The sequence below is a fragment of the Tachyglossus aculeatus genome, chromosome 2 (genome assembly GCF_015852505.1).
Source record: "Tachyglossus aculeatus isolate mTacAcu1 chromosome 2, mTacAcu1.pri, whole genome shotgun sequence".
NCBI lineage: Eukaryota > Metazoa > Chordata > Mammalia > Monotremata > Tachyglossidae > Tachyglossus > Tachyglossus aculeatus.
Window position 1 is genome coordinate 98295782 of NC_052067.1, and position 22547 is coordinate 98318328.

The 22547-nt window shown below is 46.8% G+C and overlaps 2 protein-coding genes across 6 annotated transcripts in view; one reads left to right on the forward strand and one right to left on the reverse strand.

The window, feature by feature from the left end:
* Window positions 1-22547, forward strand: part of CEP85L (centrosomal protein 85 like) — a 229008-nt gene that overhangs the window by 112879 nt on the left and 93582 nt on the right. The window lies entirely within an intron of this gene.
* On the reverse strand, window positions 1867-21648 carry PLN (phospholamban). 3 transcript variants are annotated; one of them, XM_038767430.1, is made up of 2 exons: window positions 21558-21648; window positions 1867-2236 (listed from the first exon to the last, which is right to left on the reverse strand). In XM_038767430.1, the coding sequence occupies exon 2, from the start codon at window positions 2106-2108 to the stop codon at window positions 1950-1952; it is 159 nt and encodes a 52-aa protein (XP_038623358.1). In that variant the 5' UTR covers window positions 2109-2236; window positions 21558-21648; the 3' UTR covers window positions 1867-1949. The 3 variants fall into 3 exon arrangements, with proteins under 3 accessions (XP_038623358.1, XP_038623349.1, XP_038623341.1); XM_038767421.1 differs by lacking the exon at window positions 21558-21648 and adding an exon at window positions 20459-20582; XM_038767413.1 differs by lacking the exon at window positions 21558-21648 and adding an exon at window positions 16805-16927.

Below are 22547 nucleotides of genomic sequence, written 5' to 3' on the forward strand. Positions count from 1 at the left end.
TATGGAGCAGAATTTTCTTCAGGACCCTTGCACACTACATGGGTGGCATAACACCTAAAAGCACACCAGGCCTTCCCCCCTCTCAGGGTTAAAAATGGCCTCCCAGCCCCTTCAGATGGGGAATTCGGGCCCTGCAGTAGTAGACTGTGAGCTCTTTGTAGGCAGGGACCGTGTGTACTCACTCCACTGTATTGTAATAATAATAATAGTTGTTAAGCACTTACTGTGTGCCAGGCACTGTACTAAGCACCGAGTTGGAGATACAAGCTAATTGGGTTGGACACAGTCCTTGTCCCACATGGTGCCAACAGCCCTAATCCCCATTTTACAGATGAGGGAACTGAGACACAGTGAAGTGACTTACCCAAGGTCACAGAGCAAAGTGGCGGAGCCAGAATTAGAACCCTGATCCTTCTGACTTGCAGGCCCATGTTAGGTCATATTGTACTCCCCAAAGCACTCAGTACAGTGCTTTGCACACAGTTAAATGCTGCATAAATACCAGTGATGGATCGATCACCTAGGAATGCCTGCCATGGACAGCCAAAATGCATATCCTGGCAAGTTGGGGCATGATAGTGGGGTTGGGACGTCAGAGTTTGCTCTAATGGATGCTCCCGTGCTATTGGAAATCTAACCCTTTGTTTCCTCCTTGCGTGACTGATGGTGTGTGTGTGTGTGTGTGTGTGTGTGTTTGTGTGCGTGCAAGTGATTACAACGAGGCAGATAATGGGCCGTGGCCCAGGCTGCCACTGGCAGAAAGGCTCTGAGAGAGACCAAGTGGATTTTGATCGCTTCAGCAACAGAGACAATCCCTACCCAACAATGGGCTCACAGTCTATTGTCAGTTCCAATTCCGTCATAGAGTGACTCTTCCCGCAGATCCGCCAAGCACAATGAGCCTTCTTGTGTGCCGGCAAGAATGGGATGAGGTTTCTAATCGCCCCAAGAGGGGCATGGACTGTGTCCAACCTGATTACCTTTTATCTACCCCAGCACTCAGATAGTTGCCTGGACTCTAGACTGTAAGCTCCTTGTGGGCAGGAATTTGTGTCTGCCACCTCCATTATGTCGTATTCTCCCAAGCACTTAATATAGCACTACACATACAGTAAACACCTAATAAATACCATTGTGTTTTTTTTAAAAAAAAGCCAACTGGCAACATGCATGTGTGCCTAAAGGGTTTTCTACTCCTATAGAATGACGAGTTCTGTGGAAACAAGAAGGTGCTCTTTGTTTCTGGTAACATTCTACCTTATTTTGTTAAGTGTGGATCAGAGGAAAAGGGGGGAGACCCAGCTTTGTCTATTAGCAGATTTCATTAAGCCGTGCCTTTGAGATGAGAGGTTTTTCCTGACAAGATTTCCTAGAGAGAAGGCAGGCAGGTGCCCGAGGGCCCCTAGGGATGCAGGGGCAGGAGTGGAGCAGCAGCTGCTCACTTTTGAACAAAGAGGACTCATTTGGGATTGATTTCTGGCCAGCGGTGAACTGAGCACTGCTCATCCAGTAGCTAGGGAAACAATTCCAGCGTCCCCAAATGGAGAAGCTGCTGCTTTGACTACTGGGCAGACTGGGCCGCACAAACCTTCTACCCCTCCCACACACGGGGTCCTAAGCCTACACCATTTATAAGAAGAAAACAGAGGGGGTTACGTCGTGTATCATTTTGTCACCCATTTTAAATAGCGTTTAGAAGTGCTTTCCAAGTTTATGGAAATCAGCCGGGAAGGAGTGCCAGTCTGATTCCCAAACCTTGTTACAGGAGTGTTGTTGCATGCAGGAAATGCTTTGTTCTACTGTTTTCAGCTCTCTCTACAACCATCGCTTCTCCTTACCTGCCCTCTCCCTCCCGCCTCCCCCCTCCCAAACCCAGCCCCGTCCCCAGCTGGACTTGATTGCGGGCCAACGTGGTGGACAGTAGATCTCCATGCAGCTGCAGCAGAACCTCAGAGAAGCATCACGATGATGCAGATGAGCAGAAGGCAGATTAAGATGAGACAAAAGTTGACAAAGAGTTCCTGGAGATTCTGCCGGGCTTGTGGGGGCATCTCAATGTTTGAGGCTCTTCTTAAGGCCGAGCGGGTGAGATGCTGGACCTTCTCCATGGCACCTGATGGGGCAGGAGGGAGGAGGTTCAGAGGCCTTAGAAGCACAGGAAGAAGGGAAAATGGCAGGTGGTAGGCCCGGAGCCAAGCGGAGTTTGGTCTTCTTTCGTTATCTCAGTGGAAGGAACCTGGAGTTCAGTGGGGTTGGGGGGAACAGGAAAAGAGAGCGTTAGAATGGGGTGCGGAAATTGTTCTGTAGGCAAAGCAATTGCCATGTGCGTCCCTCCCTCTCTACCCACCTCCAAAATGAGATTCATTTTATTAAAAAGAATATCCACTGCCCCTTTGCGTGCAAGTAACTTGAAAAGCAGACCTGCCTTTTCTCTCTCCTTCTTGGGGCCAAGCCCGTTAGCTGGCCTAAGCGGGGTTGGCCTTGGTCGAGAGGAGGAGAGGTCCCATCGGTCAAGCAAGGCTCGTTGGGGTAATTGTAACTTGGGGTGCCCCGTGGGACTGGGCTGGCCATCCTTGAGGAGGTGGGGCCACCCCATTGACAGAGGAAGTGGATCCCACATGACCCCTCCCAGCCTTGCCTGTGGTCCCCAGGGTGGCAGCCTTGATGCTTTGGCATGCAGACAGGAATCTTGGGTGGGAAAAGGCTTTTCCTGATTGAGTTGATCCTGGGCTTCCAATGACGGGTGGAAATTAGTCACTCAGTGGTATTTATTGAGCATTTACTGTGTGCTAAGTACTGTATTTAAGCACTTGGGAGAGTACCCTACAACAGAGTTGGTAGACACGTTCTCTGCCCGCAGTGCGACCAGAACTCAGCTGCCCAGTGTCTGTGCAGGGACTTGGGATCCAAGCCGTAGGCTTTCTCCCCGCCTACCCCAAAACAAACACACACACGCACGCACACGCACGCACACACACACACACACACACACACACACACACACCCCTCCTCTCTCCCCCTCCCCCCACCTTCAGAGCCGCCAGCTGCTTTAAAGGGGGAGGGATACAATAATAATGATAATGGCATTTATTAAGCGCTTACTATGTGCAAAGCACTGTTCTAAGCGCTGGGGAGGTTACAAGGTGATCAGGTTGTCCCACGGGGTGCTCACAGTCTTAATCCCCATTTTACAGATGAGGTAACGGGGCCCAGAGAAGTTAAGTGACTTGCTCAAAGTCACACAGCTGACAATTGCCGGAGCCGGGACTTGAACCTGTGACCTCGGAAGGGCAGAGATGAGGAAGTTCAAACTCATCGATTTTGCTCCCTGTGAATAGCCCCGAGAGCAGGTGGGGTGGAGGAGGTGAAGAGTGTTGAGAGGGTGAGGAGGGAGGGTTTTGGATTTCCTCCTCACTCCTTGCTGATCAGTAGAGTTTCACTGAGCACCAAACCCCCTCGCCCCACCCCAGGGGGCAGATTGCAGGGGGCAACAGGTCTACCGAGCCCCAGAGAATGAGCTGGCTGGGGACGGATGTCCCAGTGTCCTAGGAGGGTTCCACCAACAGACCTCTTCCCCTCATCCTTCTCTCTCAGCCCTCAGTCATCCCAGAAATACAGATGAAGTAACCCCTCCCTCCAGAGAAGGCCTACACTTCTCCTCTCTGTTTTTTCTTCCCCTGTCTGCCCCCCACCCTCCCAACTGTCCTTATCCTTCCTTCCCCTCCCCTCCCTGGAGCTACCATGGAAGCCCCTGATAAGCGGAGATGGTGGTAGGGGTTTGTCTCCTTGGGAAGGGCAGGACAGGGAAACTGAGGAAGGCCACCTGGGCCTATAGGGTTTTCCTTCTGGCCATCTCACTGGGAGCCACTAGACTTGTAAGGTCCTTGAGGACAGGGATCATGTCTACCAACTCTATTGTATTGGGTTGTCCCAAGCCTTAGTAAAGGACACCGCCCTACACACAATAAACAATAAATACCATTGATTGATGGATTGAGCCCCAGGGGGATGGAAGGAGAACAGGGGTGGGAAGAGACCCGTGGGGTCTGGGAGACAGAAGGTCATGGGTTCTAATCCTGGCTCTGCCACTTGTCTGCTATGTGACCTTGGACAAGTCACTTCACTGTACCTCAGTTACCTCCTCTGTAAAATGGGGATTGAGACTGTGAACCCAACATGGGACAGGGACTGTGTCCATTCCAATTTGTTTGATTTCCCCCCTCCCTCAGCACTTAGTACAGTGCCTGGCACATTAATAAGCACTTAACACATACCATAATTATTACTTATTATTATTCATTTTGCACCTGTACTGGATGCGCAACAGCTATGCACATCTACTCACCCAACCCACTACTTTGGATCAGGATGGGTAAACTTGGAGTGGGGGAGGTCGGTCTCAAAGGGGAGTTTGACCCCAGCCAGACCCCGGGATCTGAGAAAACCAGGCCGCGCCATGCCCCCTGAAACTCCCAAGCTGCAGAAGGATTTCTCATCAGTAGTTCTCCACCTTTCCACTTCGATGTAGTGGTGTATCCAGGAGGACCGTGTTGATGCCTGGACGTCATCTCCCACCTGACACTGCATAGATATTGAGGTTAGCGCCCCACAATATGAGCGACGCCAGGCAGGACGAATGTTTGAGGTTGAGGTTGTGGGCTAAGCAAGGTTTCCCAGAGAGAGAGTGGAGGAAACGGTGATTGGTGACACAATTCTCCCCAGGGTCAGCTTCCAGATCCCTGCCTGTTTGAGAAGCCAATTCCCAGTCCATCCAACTGGAAATTAGACACACGGGTATCTGATCACTGAAGACAACACAACTATCTCCCAAGCCCGTAACCATGGCACTGTCCTTGACTCATCTTTCTCATTCTACCCACATATTTAATCTGTCACCAAATCCCATTCTACTCTCACATCACTAAAATCCACCCTTTCTGCTTCATCGTCACTGCTACTGCACTGATCCAAGCACTTATAATATTTCACCTTGACTACTGCATCAGCCTCCTCGTTGACCTCCATACCTCCCATCTCTCCCCTTTCCGGTTCTTACTTCGCTCTACTGCTCGGATCTTTTTCTTTTTTTTTAAATTTAATTTCAATCCATGTATCCCAGCACCTCAAGAACCACCACTGGTTGCCCATCCACCCCTGTGTCAAGCAGAATCTCTTTACAGTCTGCTTTAAAGCACTCAATCAGCTCGTCCCCTCCTCTCTGATTTCGTACTACAACTCAGCTCGCACACTTTACTCCTCTAAACTTCAACCTACTCACATCATCCTCTGGCCCAACTCCCTCCCCCTTCACACTCAACTGACAATCACTCTCCCCACCTTCAAACTTCTTAAAATCTCATCTCCTCCAAGAGACCTTCCTCGATAAGCCTTTTTGTCCCTACTCTTTCCCAGTCAGTCTTAGTTATTGAGCACTTACTGTGTGCAGAGCACTGTATTGCGTGCTTGAGAGAGTATAATGTAAGAGAATTGGAAGACACATTTCTTGCCCACAAAGAGCTTACAGTCTAGAGGGTGAGACAGATATTAATACAAATAAATGAATTACTAATATGGGTGTAAGTGCTGTGGGGCTGAGGAAGGGATGAATAAAGGGTACAAATGCAAGGGCAGTAGGGGAGTGGGACATAAGGAAATGAGGATTGAGGGAAGGTGACTTGGAAGAGATGTGCTTTTAGTAAGGCTTTGGAGGTGGGGAGAGGGATAATCTGTCATATATGAAGAGGGAGGGGTTTCCAGGCCAGAGGCAGGACACGGGTGAGGGGGGTTGAGGGTGGAATAGTCGAGATTGAGGTTCAGTGAGCAGGTGCAAAGTGAGGGGAGCAAAGTGCCTGGGCTGGGGTGTAGTAAGATATCAGGTAGGTAAGGTAAAAGGGGATAAGGTGATTGAGTACTTCAAAGCCTATAGTAAGGAGTTTCTGTTGGATGCAAAGGTAGATGGGCAATCACTGGAAGTTCTTGAGGTGTAGAGAAACATGGACTGAACAGTTCTCTAGAGGAACGATCCGGGCAACAGAGTGAAGTATGGACTGGAGTGGGGAGCGACAGGGAGGCAGGGAGGTCAGCAAGGAGGCTGATGCAGTAATCCAGGAGGGATATTATAAGTGCTTGGATCAGTGTAGTAGCACTATGGATGGAGAGGAAAGGGAAGATTTTAGCGATGATGTGAAGGTTGAACTGAAAGCATTTCACCTATGCACTTGGATCTGGACCCTTTCAGCACTTGATATTCACCCCACCCTCAGCCCCAAGCCCTGCTCTACCTATCTGAAATATATTTTCATGTTTCTTTCCCCCTCTAGACTGTAAGTAAATTCCTTTTAGGCAGGGAACACGTCCGCCTACTCCGTGGCTGAGGGGAGGGGTGGCAGCTTCTGCTGCATCCGATCTTTCTGATCACCCCTCCCTAGACTTACCTGGGCAGCAATTGAATTTGAAATGGCCAGTGTCCCAAGCCCAGCGTAGGTTACTGGGTTTACGGACAGGGAAATTGTCTGCTAATTCCGTTGCATCGTAGTCTCCCAAGCGCTTAGTACGGTGCTGTATACATAGTAAGCACTCAATAAATACCCTTGATTGATGGATTGTCATCCCTCATGCCTGGGGGAGAGGGGTCTATCATTCCTCAAACTGCTCCTCTTCCTAGAAGTCCTTTCCAACTGAGGCCTACCAGGACTAGTTTGTCGGGTTGTCTGGAACTACTGATGTTTGCTGTTTGTTTGGGAGGGGTAGGGCTAGGTTGTGGGATTCTCGGCCCCAAGTCGAAGGGGCAGGAGAGAGTTCGGGAAGTTTTTTCTTTGCCAGTTAAGCCAAGGAGGGAAGATTTGTTGGAATACCACTAGAGGTCCTGCCTGCACTGGAGTTTGTGGTTTGTTTCTCCTGGTTTGACTGTGTTGAGCAGGCCTGGCCGGTCTTGCTCAATGCTGGGATAAGAGGGATGCGGCATGGCCGGAGTGGGCGTGGTGAGGCGATCCCTCAGTTCAGTAAAGTCCTAGTCTAATAATAATAATAACTGATTATTATAAGTATTATATAATATTATATATGATTGCATATGATTATCTTATTATTAATATAATTATAATAATTATTATCAGTTATTATTATCAGTGCCGGGCAGTGATACACTGTGCCACTCTGGGATGGTTACAAGCAAATCAGGTTGGACACAGTCTCACATGGGATTCACAGTTTTAACCCCCCAGATGAGGGAACCAAGTCCCGGAGAAGTGAAGTGACTTGCCCAAGGTCATACAGCAGACTCATGGTGGAGCCGGGATTAGAATCCAGGTCCTTAACTCTCAGGCACATCCTCCTTCCAGTAGGCCAGGCAACACCCTGGGCCTCTGTCTATAACAGGGTGTTCGCTGCACAGGCCAGTCAATCCATGGTATTTGCCGAGCGCTAACTGTGTGCAGAGCACTGTATTAAAAGCTTGGGAGAGTGCAATATTACAGAGTCGGTAGTCATGTTCCCTACCCATAAGGAGCTCGCAGTCTAGAGGGGGAGACAGACATTAATATTAATAAATAAATCATGGATATGGACATAAATAGCATGGGGCTGAGAGTGGGGTAAACATCAAGAGTTTAAAGTGTACAGTTCCAGGTTCAACCTTCACAACATCATTAAAATCTGCCCTTTCCTCGCCATCCAAACTGCTGCCATGTTAATCCAAGCATTTATTCTATCCTGCCGTGATTACTGTATCAGTCTCCTTGCTGACCTCCCTGTCTGCCTCCTGCCTGTCCCCACTCCAGTCTATACTTCACTCTGCTGCCCAGATCATTTTTCTACAAAAATGTTCCATCCCCACTTCTCAAGAACTTCCAGTGGTTGCCCGTCTGCCTCCGCATCAAGCAGAAGCTCCTTACCATTGGCTTTAAAATAGTCAATCACCTTACCCCCTCCTACCTCATCTCAATACTCTTCTACTATATCCCAGCCCACACACTTTGCTCCCCTAATGCTAACCTACTCACTCTACCTTTATTTTGTCGATCTCGCTGCTTACCTCTTGCCCACCTCCTAGCATGGCTTACTGGAAAGAGCCCGGGCTTGGGAGTCAGAGGTCATGGGTTCTAATCCCAGCTCCGCCACTTGTCAGCTGTGTGACTTTGGGCAAGCCACTTCACTTCTCTGTGCCTCAGTTACCTCACCCGTAAAATGGGGATTAAGACTCTGAGTCCCACGTGGGACAACCTTATTACCTTATATCTACCCCAGTGCTTCACAGAGCTTGGCACATAGTAAGCACTTAACAAATACCACTGTTATTATTATTACCTTTGGCCTCTTCATATCTGACAGAAAACTACTCTCCCCACCTTCAAAAACTTATTGAAGGCATATCTCCTCCAAGGTGCCTTCCCTGACTAAGCCCTCTTTTCCTAGTATTATTATTATGGTATTTATTATGTGCTTACTATGTGCCAGGCACCTCTTCTCTCACTCCCTTCTGTGTCACCCTGATTTATTCCCTATATTCAACGCCCCCCGACTCCGTCTTTATCATCATCAATCATATTTATTGAGCACTTACTATGTGCAGAGCACTGTACTAAGCGCTTGAGAAGTACAAATTGGCAACATATAGAGACAGTCCCTACCCAGCAGTGGGCTCACAGTCTAAAGCCCCACAGCACTTATGTACATGTCTGTAATTTATTTATACTGATGTCTATCTCCGTCTCTAGACTGTAAGGTCATTGTGGGCAGGGAATGTGTCTGTTATATTGTACTCTTCCAAGCACTTAGTACATAGTAAGCGCTCTGCACCCAATAAGGTTCAATAAGTACTCTTGACTGATTCCAAATGCATAGGCAGAAGGGAGAGGGAATATAGGGGGAGGCTTCTGGCAGGAGTTGTGATTTTTAGCAAAAGTGTGAGGATGGGACTCAAGCACAGCAATGAGGAAATAGCAGGGAGAGCCTTTCCATCCCAAAGTTCCAAGCCCTCTGAGATTGGGACATCTGAAAAGGAAAGCTCAGAAAGGAGAGACAGAAAAGCAGAAGCAAGGAGCAGGGCAAAGGGCTCAGAGCATGGTATTGGAAGAGTCCAGGAGGAAATAGCAGAGCTCCCAAAATTTGCCCTACCAACAGACCACGGAATCTGATGCCTGCGGTAGAGAGCCCTAACTTGGTTTTCAGCTATCAATAACAATAATAATAATAATGGCATTTATTAAGTGCTTACTATGTGCAAAGCACTGTTCTAAGCACTGGGGAGGTTACAAGGTGATCAGGTTGTCCCACAGGGGGGCTCACAGTCTTCATCCCCATTTTACAGATGAGGTAACTGAGGCACAGAGAAGTTAAGTGACTTGCCCAAAGTCACACAGCTGACAAGTGGCAGAGGCGGGATTTGAACCCATGACCTCTGACTCCAAAGCCCGGGCTCTTTTCCACTGAGTCACGCTGCTTCTCATATATAATCAATATAATAGCTGGGGCTACTTTCAAAAACCCACCCTGCCAGAGGAGCGGTCTGGAAACTAGGCAAATCCATCACAATACGCTCTGTACCTTGGAACTAGAATAGCGTGGCTGAGAGAAGTAGCATTGCTTAGTGGACAAAGCACAGACTTGGGAGTCAGAAGGTCCTGGGTTCTAATCCCAGTTCCTCCACTTGTCTGCTCCGTGACCTTGGGCAAGTCACTTCACTTCTCTGTGCCTCGCCTGGAAAATAGGGATTAAGACTGTGAGCCTAACAATAGCTCTTGGTGCAGTGCCTGGTACATAGTAATTGCCTAACAATACCACAATTATTATTATTATTATCGTAATTAATGTTACATACCAATGAGAAAATAATACCAAATTGAGTGTTTTACTGAAGATGAAAATGGGTGGCTTCAAGTAAAATGGTGGAAGAGTTTCTTAAATGTGGCTTCCTGCCTTTCTCTTCTTTGTTCCACTTCCAAACCAATTCCAGTATTTGGGGGAAATGGAAGGACAGCGTCCGCATTATCACATCTACTACTGGTTGGTGGTGTCGATCCCAGTGAGAGAAACGTATGTCCCTGCAAGTAGATGTGCTGGTGTCTGCCTGATTTTGGTTTTCTGCACAAAGAACCAGCCGAGAAAAAGTTCCCCAAATTGTGTCATCCACACTGCCATTGCCATCTGCCTGGGTCATGGAGAAGCTCCAGAAGTGATTTTTCAAATGGAAAATTACCTTTTTTTAAAAAACAAAATGGTATTTTAAAATTTCTTTAGGAACTTACTATGTGCCAGGCACTATACTAAATGCTGCAGTACATAGATACAAGACAATTGAGAAGCAGCGTGGCTCAGTGGAAAGAGCCTGGGCTTGAGAGTCAGAGGTCATGGGTTCAAATGCCGGCTCCGCCACTTGTCAGCTGTATGACTTTGGGCAAGTCACTTAATTTCTCTGTGCCTCAGTTCCCCCACCTGTAAAATGGGAATTAAGACTGTGAGCCCCCCGTGGGACAACCTGATCACCTTGTAACCTCTCCAGTGCTTAGAACAGTGCTTTGCATGTAGTAAGTGCTTACTAAATGCCATAAAACAAATCAGGTTGGACACAGTCCCTGTCCCACATGGGGCTCGTAGTTTTAGTCCCCATTTTACAGATGAGGAAACTGAGGCACAGAGAAGTAAGTGACTTGCCCGAGGTCACACAGACAAGTGGCGGAACCGGGATTAGAACCCAGGTCCTTCTGACTCCCAATCCTCTACCCACTAGGCCACACAGCTTCTCACTGAGTACACTAGTAAAGCTGGTGTCCACACAAAGGCGCCCTGCTGTGCTGTGCTGAAGTGTGAATAGCAGCATTGGAGCCCAAAGGAAGTAATTGGAAAAGGATGTCCACAAGTTATGTACCACTCTTTTTAAAAGTCACTTAACTTCTCTGAGCCTCAGTTACCTCATCTGTAAAAATGGGGATTAAGACTGTGAGCCCCACGTGGGACAACCTGATCACCTTGTATCCCCCACAGCGCTTAGAACAGTGCTTTGCACATAGTAAGTGCTTAACAAATGCCATTATTATTATTATTATTATTATTCTAAGCATTGGGTTAGATTCAAGTTAAGTCAGACACAATCCCTTTCTCACGTGGGGCACACAGTCAAGGTAGGAGGAAGAACAAGTATTGAATCCCCATTTTTTGTAGTCGAGGAAACTGCGGCACAGAGGAGTTAATTAGCCTGCCCAGGGTCACACAGCAGTCAAGTGGTGGAGCTGTGATTAGAACTCAGGTCCTCTAGCTCCCAGGCCCATGCTGCTTCCTATTTGTACAAGTTAAACATTTACTATGACTGTAGACTGTAAGCTCCTTGTGGGAGGAAGTGTGTCTGTTGTATTGTACTTTCCCAAGCGCTTATTACAGTGTTCTGCACACAGTAAGTGCTCAGTTAATACGATTGACTGATTATGAGCCAAGCACCTTATTAAGCGCTAGGCTAGATACGAGTCAGTCAGTTTGGACCCAATCCCTGTCCCAGACTGGACTCACAATCTAAGTATTTCATCTCCATTTTACGGATGTCAGGTGGCTTGCCCAAGGTCTTCTCTTTGGGGGCACCCTACCCCCTTCAGTGGGCCACTGCCAGGTTGACTGAATCCTCATTGCCAGTTGAGAACTAAAGCCCACCCTGAATTTCCGGGGGGAAAAAGTAGACTTGGTTTGAGTCCTGTTAAACAGGCGAGAGACATCCTGGATCCTTCCACCCTACTTGAAATTCACTCCTTAGATGGTGAGCCCAGAGTGGGAGAGAGAGACTGTCCGATGTGATTATTTATATCTTCCCCACTGCCTAAGGGAGGGCCCGGTACATAACAAATACCATAACTCGATGACAGACTAACCTCTCCGGTCCGAAAGTGAGGCTCCCGCCCCTTTCTCCTATCCTTGTTTCATTTCATGGAGGTCTTCGTCACTCACTAGCCCCTCTTCACCCACGCCCTTCTGCAGCACCCTTGCACTTGGATTTGCACGCTTTTTCACACACCCCCGGCCCCACAGGACTTGTATACATAGCCATAACTTATTTATTTTAATGCCTGTTTCCCCCTCGAGACCGTAAGCTCTTTAGAAGCAGGGATTGTGTCTTCCAAATCTGTTATATTGTACTCCCCCAAGTGCTTAATATATCAGCATCATCGTCGGTCGTATTTATTGAGCGCTCACTGTGTGCAGAGCACTGTACTAAGCGCTTGGGAAGTACAAGTTGGCAACATATAGAGACAGTCCCTACCCAGCAGTGGGCTCACAGTCTAAAAGGGGGAGATAGAGAACAAAACCAAACATACTAACAAAATAAAATAAATAGAACAGATATGCACAAGCAAAATAAATAAATAAATAAATAAATAGAGTAACAAATATGTACAAACATATACATATATACAGGTGCTGTGGGGAAGGGAAGGAGGTAAGATGGGGGGTGGAGGGGGGGCGAGGGGGAGAGGAAGGAAGGGGGGAAGGGTATAGTGCTCTGTATACAATAAGCACTCGAAAAAATATCACTGATGGATTGATTTACAAGCAGCGTGGCTCACTGGAAAGAGCCCGGGCTTTGGAGTCCGAAGTCATGGGTTCAAACCCCGGCTTCGCCACTTGTCAGCTGTGTGACTTTGGGCAAGTCACTTCACTTCCCCGTGCCTCAGTTACCTCATCTGTAAAGTGGGGATTAAGACTGTGAGCCCGCCATGGGACAACCTGATCGCCTTGTAACCTCCCCAGTGCTTAGAACAGTGCTTTGCACATAGCAAGCGCTTAATAAATGCCATTATTATTATTATTATCATTATTATTTCATCCAGTCCCGTGCTCAAATGAGCCTCTATCACACCGCAAGAAGCAGGTGTGGCCCAGTGGATAGTGCATAAGTCTAGGAGTCAGAGGACCTGGGTTCTAGTGTAGCTCTGCTGTTTGTATGCTGTGTGACTTCGGGCAAGTCACTGCACTTCTCTGCCTCGGTTTCCTCATCTGTAAGACTGTGAGTCCCATGCCGGACTGTTTCCAACCTGATTATCTTGTATCTCCCCCTTTGTAGTACCGTGTCTGGCACACAGTAAGCACTTAACAAATGCCATAAAAAAATAAAATTAATAGCAAAGAGCTGATGAGGGAAGTGGTCTGATTTCTCCCCCACCCCACCCCCAATCTTTTTTTTTTATGGTGTTTGTTAAAGCACTTACTATATACCATGCACTTATCTAAGTGCTGGAGTAGATACAAAATAAGCAGGTTGGACACGGTCCGTGTCCCACATTGGGTTCACAGTCTTAACCCCATTATACAGGTGAGATAACTGAGGGAAACTTCCCCTGGCCTGGAATGCCCTCCCTCCTCACATTCACCAAGCTAGCTCTCTTCCTCCCTTCAAAACCCTACTGAGCGCTCACCTCCTCCAGGTGACCTTCCCAGACTGAGCCCCCTGTTTCCTCTCCTCCTCCCCATCCCCTCTGCCCTACCTCCTTCCCCTCCCCACAGCACTTGTATATATTTGTACAGATTTACTCCTCTATTTATTTTACTTGTACATATTTACTATTCTATTTATTTTGTTAATGATGTGCGTATAGCTATAATTCTATTTGTTCTGTCGATTTTGACACCTGTCTACACGTTGTGTCGTCTGCCTCCCCCTTCTAGACCATGAGCCCGTTGTTGGGTAGGGACCGTCTCTATATGTTGCTGACTTGTACTACCCAAGCGCTTAGTACTGTGCTCTGCACACAGTAAGCGCTCAATAAATACGATTGAATGAATGAATGAAAAGTAAAATGACTTGCCCGAAGGCACAGAGCAGACAAGTGGCAGATTCGTCAGTAGAACCCAGGTCCTTCTGATTCCCAGGCCCTGCTCTATCCACAAGGCCACGCTTCTTTTGCCGGGTATATATGTTTAGTGCCATTCCCAAGGGAAGCAGTGTACCCAGAGGAATGGGAAAAGTGTCCTGGTTGACCCCTCAAATATCAGGAGCCAAATTGACTGAAATGCCAGGAAAGGGCTAGGTGAATTTGGTCTCCTGGAAATGACAGAGCCATTTAGCCGGTTGGGATCGGGCCCTTGGCTGCTGGGAGGCCAGGATGAGGAAGTAGTTGCCGGGATGTTTTTTTATCCCGTTGTGTAGATGAGAGCCATGCAATCAATCCATGGGCCAGAGAGTGTTTTTCTCGGTGAGCTCCCAGGTTTCTAAGACTATTAATGGACGCTCCGTCTGTTCACCAAGTAAGGGAACGCAGCACCGAGGTGCAGAGTACTCAAGGGAGGTTTGGAATGAAATTGGGCTATAAAACATCAGGAACCCTGAGCGCCAGGCCGAGGTGGAGGTAAGCACGCAAACTCTGTTGGCCGCTGGAGGGTTTAAGGCTTGGATATCAATCAGTCAAGCAATGAATCGTATTTATTGAGTGTTTTTACTGTGTTCAGGGGGTTTGGGCTAAGCTTACTGTACTAAGCGCTTGGTAGAGGTCAAAAAGCAGTATAATCGACACATTTCCTGCCCACAATGAGCTTACAGTCTAGAGGGGAAGACAGACATTAATATAAATAAATAAGTTATAGATGTGGACATCCCAGCTCTGCCAATTGTCAGCTGTGTGACTTTGGGCAAGTCACTTGACTTCTATGTGCCTCAGTTACCTCATCTGTAAAATGGGGGTTAAGACTGTGAGCCCCCCCGGGGACAACCTGTTCACCTTGTAACCTCCCCAGTGCTTACAACAGTGCTTTGCATATAGTAAGCGCTTAATAAATGCCATTACCTATATAAGTGCTGCGCGTCAGAAGGATGTGTTTGTCAATTATGGATCAGGAGCCCTAGAATTGTAGTTATGTAGGAAACCGAATTTATCAGTTTCCTTGGGGGAGGGAAGTGGGCCGATTCTGCCCAGGAATGTGTGATGATTGTCCAGAGAACATTAATCATTTTACACAGTAATTATAATAATTGTGGTATTTGTTCAGTGCTCACTTTGTTTCAGGCACTGCTGTAAGTGTTGGGCCAGTGAAGCTACCCAGCTGAAGGCTTTGGGAATGTGAATCCTAACTTATTCACTCACTCGCTAGTTGCTTTGGGCGACTGAATTTGACTGTCATCCATTTCTCCACCTTAAAATGAGGTCCCAAAGAACATCGTAGGGCAGGTCATGGGAAGAGATCATGGTGGTAAACCTCTTGAAGATAAAGTTTTGAGTAAAAGATGAATAGATAGGTCAAAGCAGTTCAATTTCTATTTCTTATAAAGATGACAGCTTTAGTGCCTTTCTTGCAAGGAACTCTGAGCACTTTTACGTTCCATATCTTCTCAAGTGTGAGAGTTTTAAATTAATTCTGTGGGTGCCAGAGGTAGGGGACTTGGTTGCTATTCCACTTTGCAGAAGTACTTGTAAAACTTGACAAGGGCAAGTGGGAAGCAGTGTGGCCTAATGGGTAGAGCCTCGCGCAATTGAGCAAACTCAAATCTTTCCTGTAGCCAGAAGAATGTTCCTCCAGATAGAAACCAGCTTGTGTTGGCAGGGATTAAGCTCATCCTCTAGACTGTAAACTCGTTGTGGGCAAGGAATGTGGCTGTTTACTGTTGGTATTGTACTCTCCCAAGCATTTATTATGGTGCTCTGCACACAGTAAGCGCTCAATAAATGCGACTGAATTAAATGATTCAGTTATTTTGTTTTGCAGTCGCAAAAGGGCATTCAGTTTACTGCTGGAAACCATTGCCAATGTTTTTCTTGCATGGCATTCTGGGTGACTTTGGTTACAGTATTATTGGAGGAGAAAGTACCAGAATTGACCCGGACATCAAGGGATGGGGGAATCACTGGATAGGTAAAATCATAAGTTTTTGTGGGCAGCAAGTGTATCTACCAATTCTATTATAGCCCCCTCCTTCCTCTCCCCCTTGCCCCCCTCTCCATCCCCCCCATCTTGCCTCCTTCCCTTCCCCACAGCACCTGTATATATGTATATATGTTTGTACATATTTATTACTCTATTTATTTATTTTACTTGTACATATCTATTCTATCTATTTTATTTTGTTAATATGTTTGGTTTTGTTCTCTGTCTACCCCTTCTAGACTGTGAGCCCACTGTTGGGTAGGGACTGTCTCTATATGTTGCCAACTTGTACTTCCCAAGCGCTTAGTACAGTGCTCTGCACACAGTAAGCGCTCAATAAATATGATTGATTGATTATAGCGTACTCTCCTAAGTGCTTACTACAGTGCTCTACAGTAACTGCCCAGTAAATACTATTGATCGATAATGGGGTGTGCTGTGGATTCAGAGCATGAAAGATCACAACCTCCTGGGTCTAAATAACTAAACCCCCGATCCCTGCTCCCTCTTTCAAGGGAGAGGAACTTTTTTAAACTGCAGTAAAAACAAATGATGCAGAGGATGCTTTGTTAGTGATGCTAGCCCCACACTGCAAAACACCAAATAGGGAATCATTTTGAGGATAGCTTTCCAAGTGAACCTTGTCAGCAGTACAGAAAAAGACAAAACCCCACTTTGTATCGTGACAGGAGCTTTCTCCAGAGAACCCCACACCCCCAACACACACACACACCAAACCCCACCAAAACACTGTAAAGAGGTTTGACCTTGAGGGTCATATGATGTGTCTAATTCACCCACTCAGGGGCTGATGAAGCCCATTCAAAGAATTCATTCTAGTTTAAAAATATTGCAGGCTGGCTCGGAGCAAGATCGTTCAGGCGGATCAAAAGAAACATCGGTCGCAAAGTCAGAATAGAGCAGTTAGGACTTGACCGTTTCCTTAAAGAGTAATAAACCCAGTCCTTACCGTGGCTCTGGTGATTAGAGGTAAGTTATGGGCCAAGTGCTCAGAGAGGGAAGAGAGATCTCCGGGAAGCACGGTCATCAAGTCCATGGGAACGATTGGAGTAAGTAGAGCAAAAACCCCTCAAAAGTTTCAGAGGCAGGCTCGTGATGTCAGGCTGGGATGCAGAAGCTCTGATTGGTTATCCTACAGCCTCCTCGTACCAGAGACGATCCAACCAGACTCATTTTGCTGTCCGATTATTTGCTTTATCTCGGGGCTGGAAAGGTCAGCATTCTGGTGCTGTACTTTCTTTAAGTAAGCGTGCGGCTGGAAAACACTCTGTGTTTGGGAAACCCAGGAATTCAAATGGGGGAGCTGTCCCAGGGCTTACGCAGCGTGGCTCAGTGGAAAGAGCCCGGGCTTTGGGGCCAGAGGTCATGGGTTCAAATCCTGGCTCCACCATTTGTCAGCTGTGTGACTTTGGGCAAGTCACTTAACTTCTCTGTGCCTCAGCTACCTTATCTGTAAAATGGGGATTAAGACTGTGAGCACCCCCATGGGACAGCCTGATCACCTTGTAACCTCTCCAGCGCTTAGAACAGTGCTTTGCACATAGTAAGTGTTTAATAAATGCCATTATTATTATTATTATTATTATTATTAAGTGGTCTGAAATAGCCAGGGTGGAAGATGCATTAGGGATCCGCTCAAAAAGTTTTGTATATTGGGGATCTGCTCAAAAAGTTTTGCTCATTATTAATACCTGCACCTGGGCTCAGAGAAACTTGCTTTGTGAAGCATTTGTCACAGGCTCTGTTAGGTTTTTATAATGCTGCCAATTAATCAATCAATGGCATTTAGACTGTGAGCCCACTGTTGGGTAGGGACTGTCTCTATATGTTGCCAACTTGTACTTCCCAAGTGCTTAGTACAGTGCTCTGCACACAGTAAGCGCTCAATAAATACGATTGATGATGATGATTTATTGAGCCCTTACTGTGTACTAAGTGCTCTTAGAGGAGATCAGTCAATCAGTAGTATTTATTGAGTGCTTACTATGTGCAGAGCACTGTGTCAAGCACTTGGGAGGGCACAGTACAACAGAATTAGCAGAACTATTTCCTGCCCACAGTGAGCTTATAGTTTAGAGGGGGAGATGTGATTTTAGTAGGCCTTTGAAGGTGGGGAGGGTGGTCTGTCATATATAAAGGGGAAGGGAGTTCCAGGCCCGACGGAGGATATGGGCGATCCTGAAGCATTGGGAGCTTGTAACTACGTACTAGTGCTGTGCTAAGACATGCCGAATCCAAGTACTGTTTGGGTGCTTTATTCGTTATAAAACTTAATTCCCTGTCATTAAAGAAATTCAGCTTTCTCTCCTGCATGAGAATGACTAACTTTTTATTGTACGCAGACACCCATGTGTAGCCGGGCTCTCGAGTTCAGGGGTGGCTACTGGAAAGCAGGCCCAGGTTCTGAGACGATACACACTTGTCCTCCCAGGAAAAAGATGGTGGTCCCAAATTTATGCTCGGAACAGCTGCGATGGACCTGCCCCTTCCTTCCTCTCCCCCTCATCCCCCTCTCCATCCCCCCCATCTTACCTCCTTCCCTTCCCCACAGCACCTGTATATATGTATATATGTTTGTACATATTTATTACTCTACTAATTTTACTTGTACCTATCTATTCTATTTATTTTATTTTGTTAGTACGTTTGGTTTTGTTCTCTGTCTCCCCCTTTTAGACTGTGAGCCCACTGTTGGGTAGGGACTGTCTCTATATGTTGCCAACTTGTACTTCCCAAGTGCTTAGTACAGTGCTCTGCACACGGTAAGCGCTCAATAAATACGATTGATTTCCTGCTGGATCTGCTCACCACAGTGGATGGAAACCTAAACCTATTTATTTGGACTTCTTGGTTTTCTTGGCTACTCAAAGCCAGCTCTTGTCACTTGTGCTCCCTAAGGACCCGTATTAATTATAACAATGACAATAATAATAATAATAATAATAATAATATTTGTTAAGCACTCTCATTGTGCCAACCTCTGGGGTAGATACAAGTTAATCAGGTTAACTTGTGGGGCTCACAGTCTAGATAGGAGGGAGAATCCTTCCCAACACCTGTTCTGTAGAACCCCAGAAAGAGCCCTGGGAGGGTCAGTGAGCCATTATCAGGCTGCCTGCCTTCAAGCCCCAAGGATAACTGCTACCCCAGATTCGGGTCTATGCCCTGGAGTTCTCTTTGAACTCTCTTTGGAAGAAAGTTGTCTTTGGAATTTCTTTCCATTGCCCTTTCAGTGGACTCTTTTTTTTTTCAATGGCATTGTACTAAGCACTGGGGTAGATACAAGCTAATCAGGTTGGAAAAAGTCCCTGTCCCAAGGGGGGCTCACAGTCTTAATCCCCATTTTACAGATGAGGGAACTGAGCCCCAGAGAACTGAAATGACTTGCCCAGAGTCACGTAACAGGTACATAAAAGAGCCAGGATTAGAACCCAGATCATCTGACTCCCAAGCCCATTACTTTTTTCACCAGGGCATGCTGCTAGACTCCTCTCATTTTAATGACACTCGAATAGGCCAGGAGCCATAAATCTGTGTATCAGATGACCCTGGGTTGTTTGGGGAGGAGAGGACACTGTTTCTGGCTCATCTGGGGGAGATTGATTCCACTTTTCATGGCATGTTGCTCCAGGGAAGGGGCTGGAGTGGGAGGTAGGCTCTTCTCCAGCATTGGACATCTTACCTCGTGGTCAAGGCAGTCCTACAAGGCCATTCTCTGAATAGCGGATTTGGAACAGGGAGACTTGGTTTTAAAAGCACACCATGAGCAGGAAGGAATAAAGATGGTAACAGGTGGAAGGGAACACAGGTTTCAGAGCAAGAGGCTCAGTCTAGGTAATGTAAAGCCTATTGCGAGCTTGTCAGAAGTCAACTCAGAAAAGGAAACCATCTTTTTTTATGGTATTTGTCAAGTTCTTACTATGTGCCAAGCACTGTACTGAGCACTGGGGTAAGATACAAGCTAATTAGCTTGGGTACAGTCCATGTCCCACATGGGGCTCACAATCTTAATCTCCATTTTACAGATGAGATAACTGAGACACAGAGAAGTGAAGTGACGTACCCGAGGCCACACAGCAGACAGGTGGAAGAGCTGGGATTAGAACCCAGGTCCTCTGCCTCCCACGCTCGGGATCTATCCATTATACTATACTGCTTCTCATTTTAATGACATACAAAACACCTGTGCTAGCCCTTAGTACAGTGCTTTTTTTACAGTAAGCGCTCAATAGATATGATTGAATGAATGAGTACAGTGCTCATCACCCAGTGGGAAGAGTGTCCTGGAAAATGTAGTGCCTTTTGCTTGAAAATATTCTCCCCAAAATTTCCTTCCAAGCCTTGAGTGCACGTTTAGCTTTGCCACCCCAGGATTAAAAGCTGCTTGCCAGGGCAGGGCTAAGAGAAGGCCAAGATGAGGGTCTCTGAAGGGAGCCAGGTGTCCAGGGAGGGTCAGACCCAGCAGGGCGCGGCCAGTGCGTGGCCACTGAGCAGAGGGCTTGCTCACTGCCCTCTGGGGAATGGGAAAGTGCCGTCACTGCTGCTATTAACCGCCACCGTCCCCACAAACAGGCCCTTAAATGGACACGGTCTGGGCTTTTACCAGAGACAGAGAAAATCCACCTCCAAGTCTTCGTTCTCTCCCCTTCAGGCAGCAGGCCGGCCAGAACCGGATTTCAGGATTACATCTGGGGGCAGTGGGTTCTGAGTAGATAGTAATTGAAAGTGGGGCTTTGGAAAGGAGAAATAAAATAAAAATGAATGAAATCACCCGTAGTCTTTTCTCCCACAGAACTTTAGACACACCAGGGTCACCGCCTCGTTCTCGGCGCCTAAGGCATTTAGTAATGGTTTCTGAAATAGGGTCTAAACAAACCTGACCCGTAGCTGGAATTGTGTATTCATATAAGTTTCTCGAAAATGCCACTACATAGAGTTGGTCATCTGTCATCATCATCATCAATCGTATTTATTGAGCGCTTACTATGTGCAGAGCACTGTACTAAGCACTTGGGAAGTACAAATTGGCAACATATAGAGACAGTCCCTACCCAACAGTGGGCTCACAGTCTAAAAGGGGGAGACAGAGAACAAAACCAAACATATTAACAAAATAAAATAAATAGAATAGAAATGCACAAAATAAATAAATAAATAAATAAATAAATAAATAAGTAAATAAATAGAGTAAAGAAAATCTGTGTAGTTGATGGTGAGGGTGTAGGGGGGTGGGGGACGTCTGGGGGAGCAGATGAAGATCGTTGGCCGTAGGTAGGTGTAACTATCTATTCTACTGCAGCTCTTCTCTAACCAGGAAAGAGAACTTGAGGAAGGCTACCCCTAAAAGATCCCAAATGCCACGGGCTGTATCCAGGTGCAACAGCTGCATCTGGGAAGAGCGAGTCAGGAATAGCTGAACGATTTGGAAAGGATAGTCAGAGTTAGAGGAGCAGAATCTCCAGGCCATTGGTGGGTACTGGGGCTCACCCAGAAAGCCCCACCGCCCTTCAGACCCCTCGGCATATAAGTGCTTAGTACAGTGCTCTGCACACAGTAAGCGCTCAATAAATATGATTGATTGATTCCTACCTCACTCTTCCTGCCTTCTCACCAGGTAAGCTGAGGCACACTGAGGGAAGAGAGTCCAGTGACTTGCACAGGAATTCCCGAGCGGTGCATGACAAACCGAACAGAGGTCTCACCCTTGCAGTTCCCGAGGCTTGGCGTCTTAGCGATCCATTGGCAAGGGAAGGTGCCAAAGGCTACGGTATTTGTGATGTCACATTGCTCCGGTTCCCCAGTGCAGCCTGAAAAATCCTGATTCTGAGGATCCATTAATTCACAAAGCACCCAGACCTGCCTCTGGTCTGCTCATTGGTCACGAGGGGCCTCCTCATCGTGGTATTTATTGAGTGCCTAGTGAACGTGAAGTGTTGTGCGAAGAGCTTGGGAGAGTACGGCAACAAAAGCAAGACACACAGATCGTTGTCCTCCAGGAATTTACAGTCCAATATTGTGGGAAGACCAAAATCATTTACGAAGAGCTGCAGCAGTGGGAAGAATAAGGACTTAAAAGGAGTGATAATAATAATAATAATAATAATAATAATAATAATAATAATAATAATAATAATAGTATTTGTTAAGTGCTTACTATGTGCAAAGCACTGTTCTAAGCGCTGGGGAGGATACAAGGTGATCAAGTTGTCCCATGTGGGGCTTACAGTCTTAATCCCCACTTAACAGATGAAGTAACTGAGGCACAGAGAAGTGAAGTGACTTCCCCAAAGTCACATGGCTGACATATGAAGGAGCCAGGATTAGAACCCACGACCTCTGATTCCCAAGCCCAGGCTCTTGCCACTAAGCCACACTGCTTCTCTAATTAATTTGTATTAATGTCTGTATCCCTCCCCCCCACTTCCTCCCCGCACCCTGCCTCAGACTGTAAGCTCGTTGTGGGCAGGGAATGTGTCTGTTTATTGTTGTACTCTCCCAAGCACTTAGTACGGTGTTCTGCATACAGTAAGTGCTCAATAAATGCAATTGAATGAATGAAGGGGTTGTATCCAACCTGATTATCTTGTGTGTACCCCAGCACCTTGAACAGTGCCCGGCACATAGTAAGCACTAAACAAATGCCATAAAAAAAGATCTTCAAATGCTACGGATAGTGTTGGGTGTATGGGACG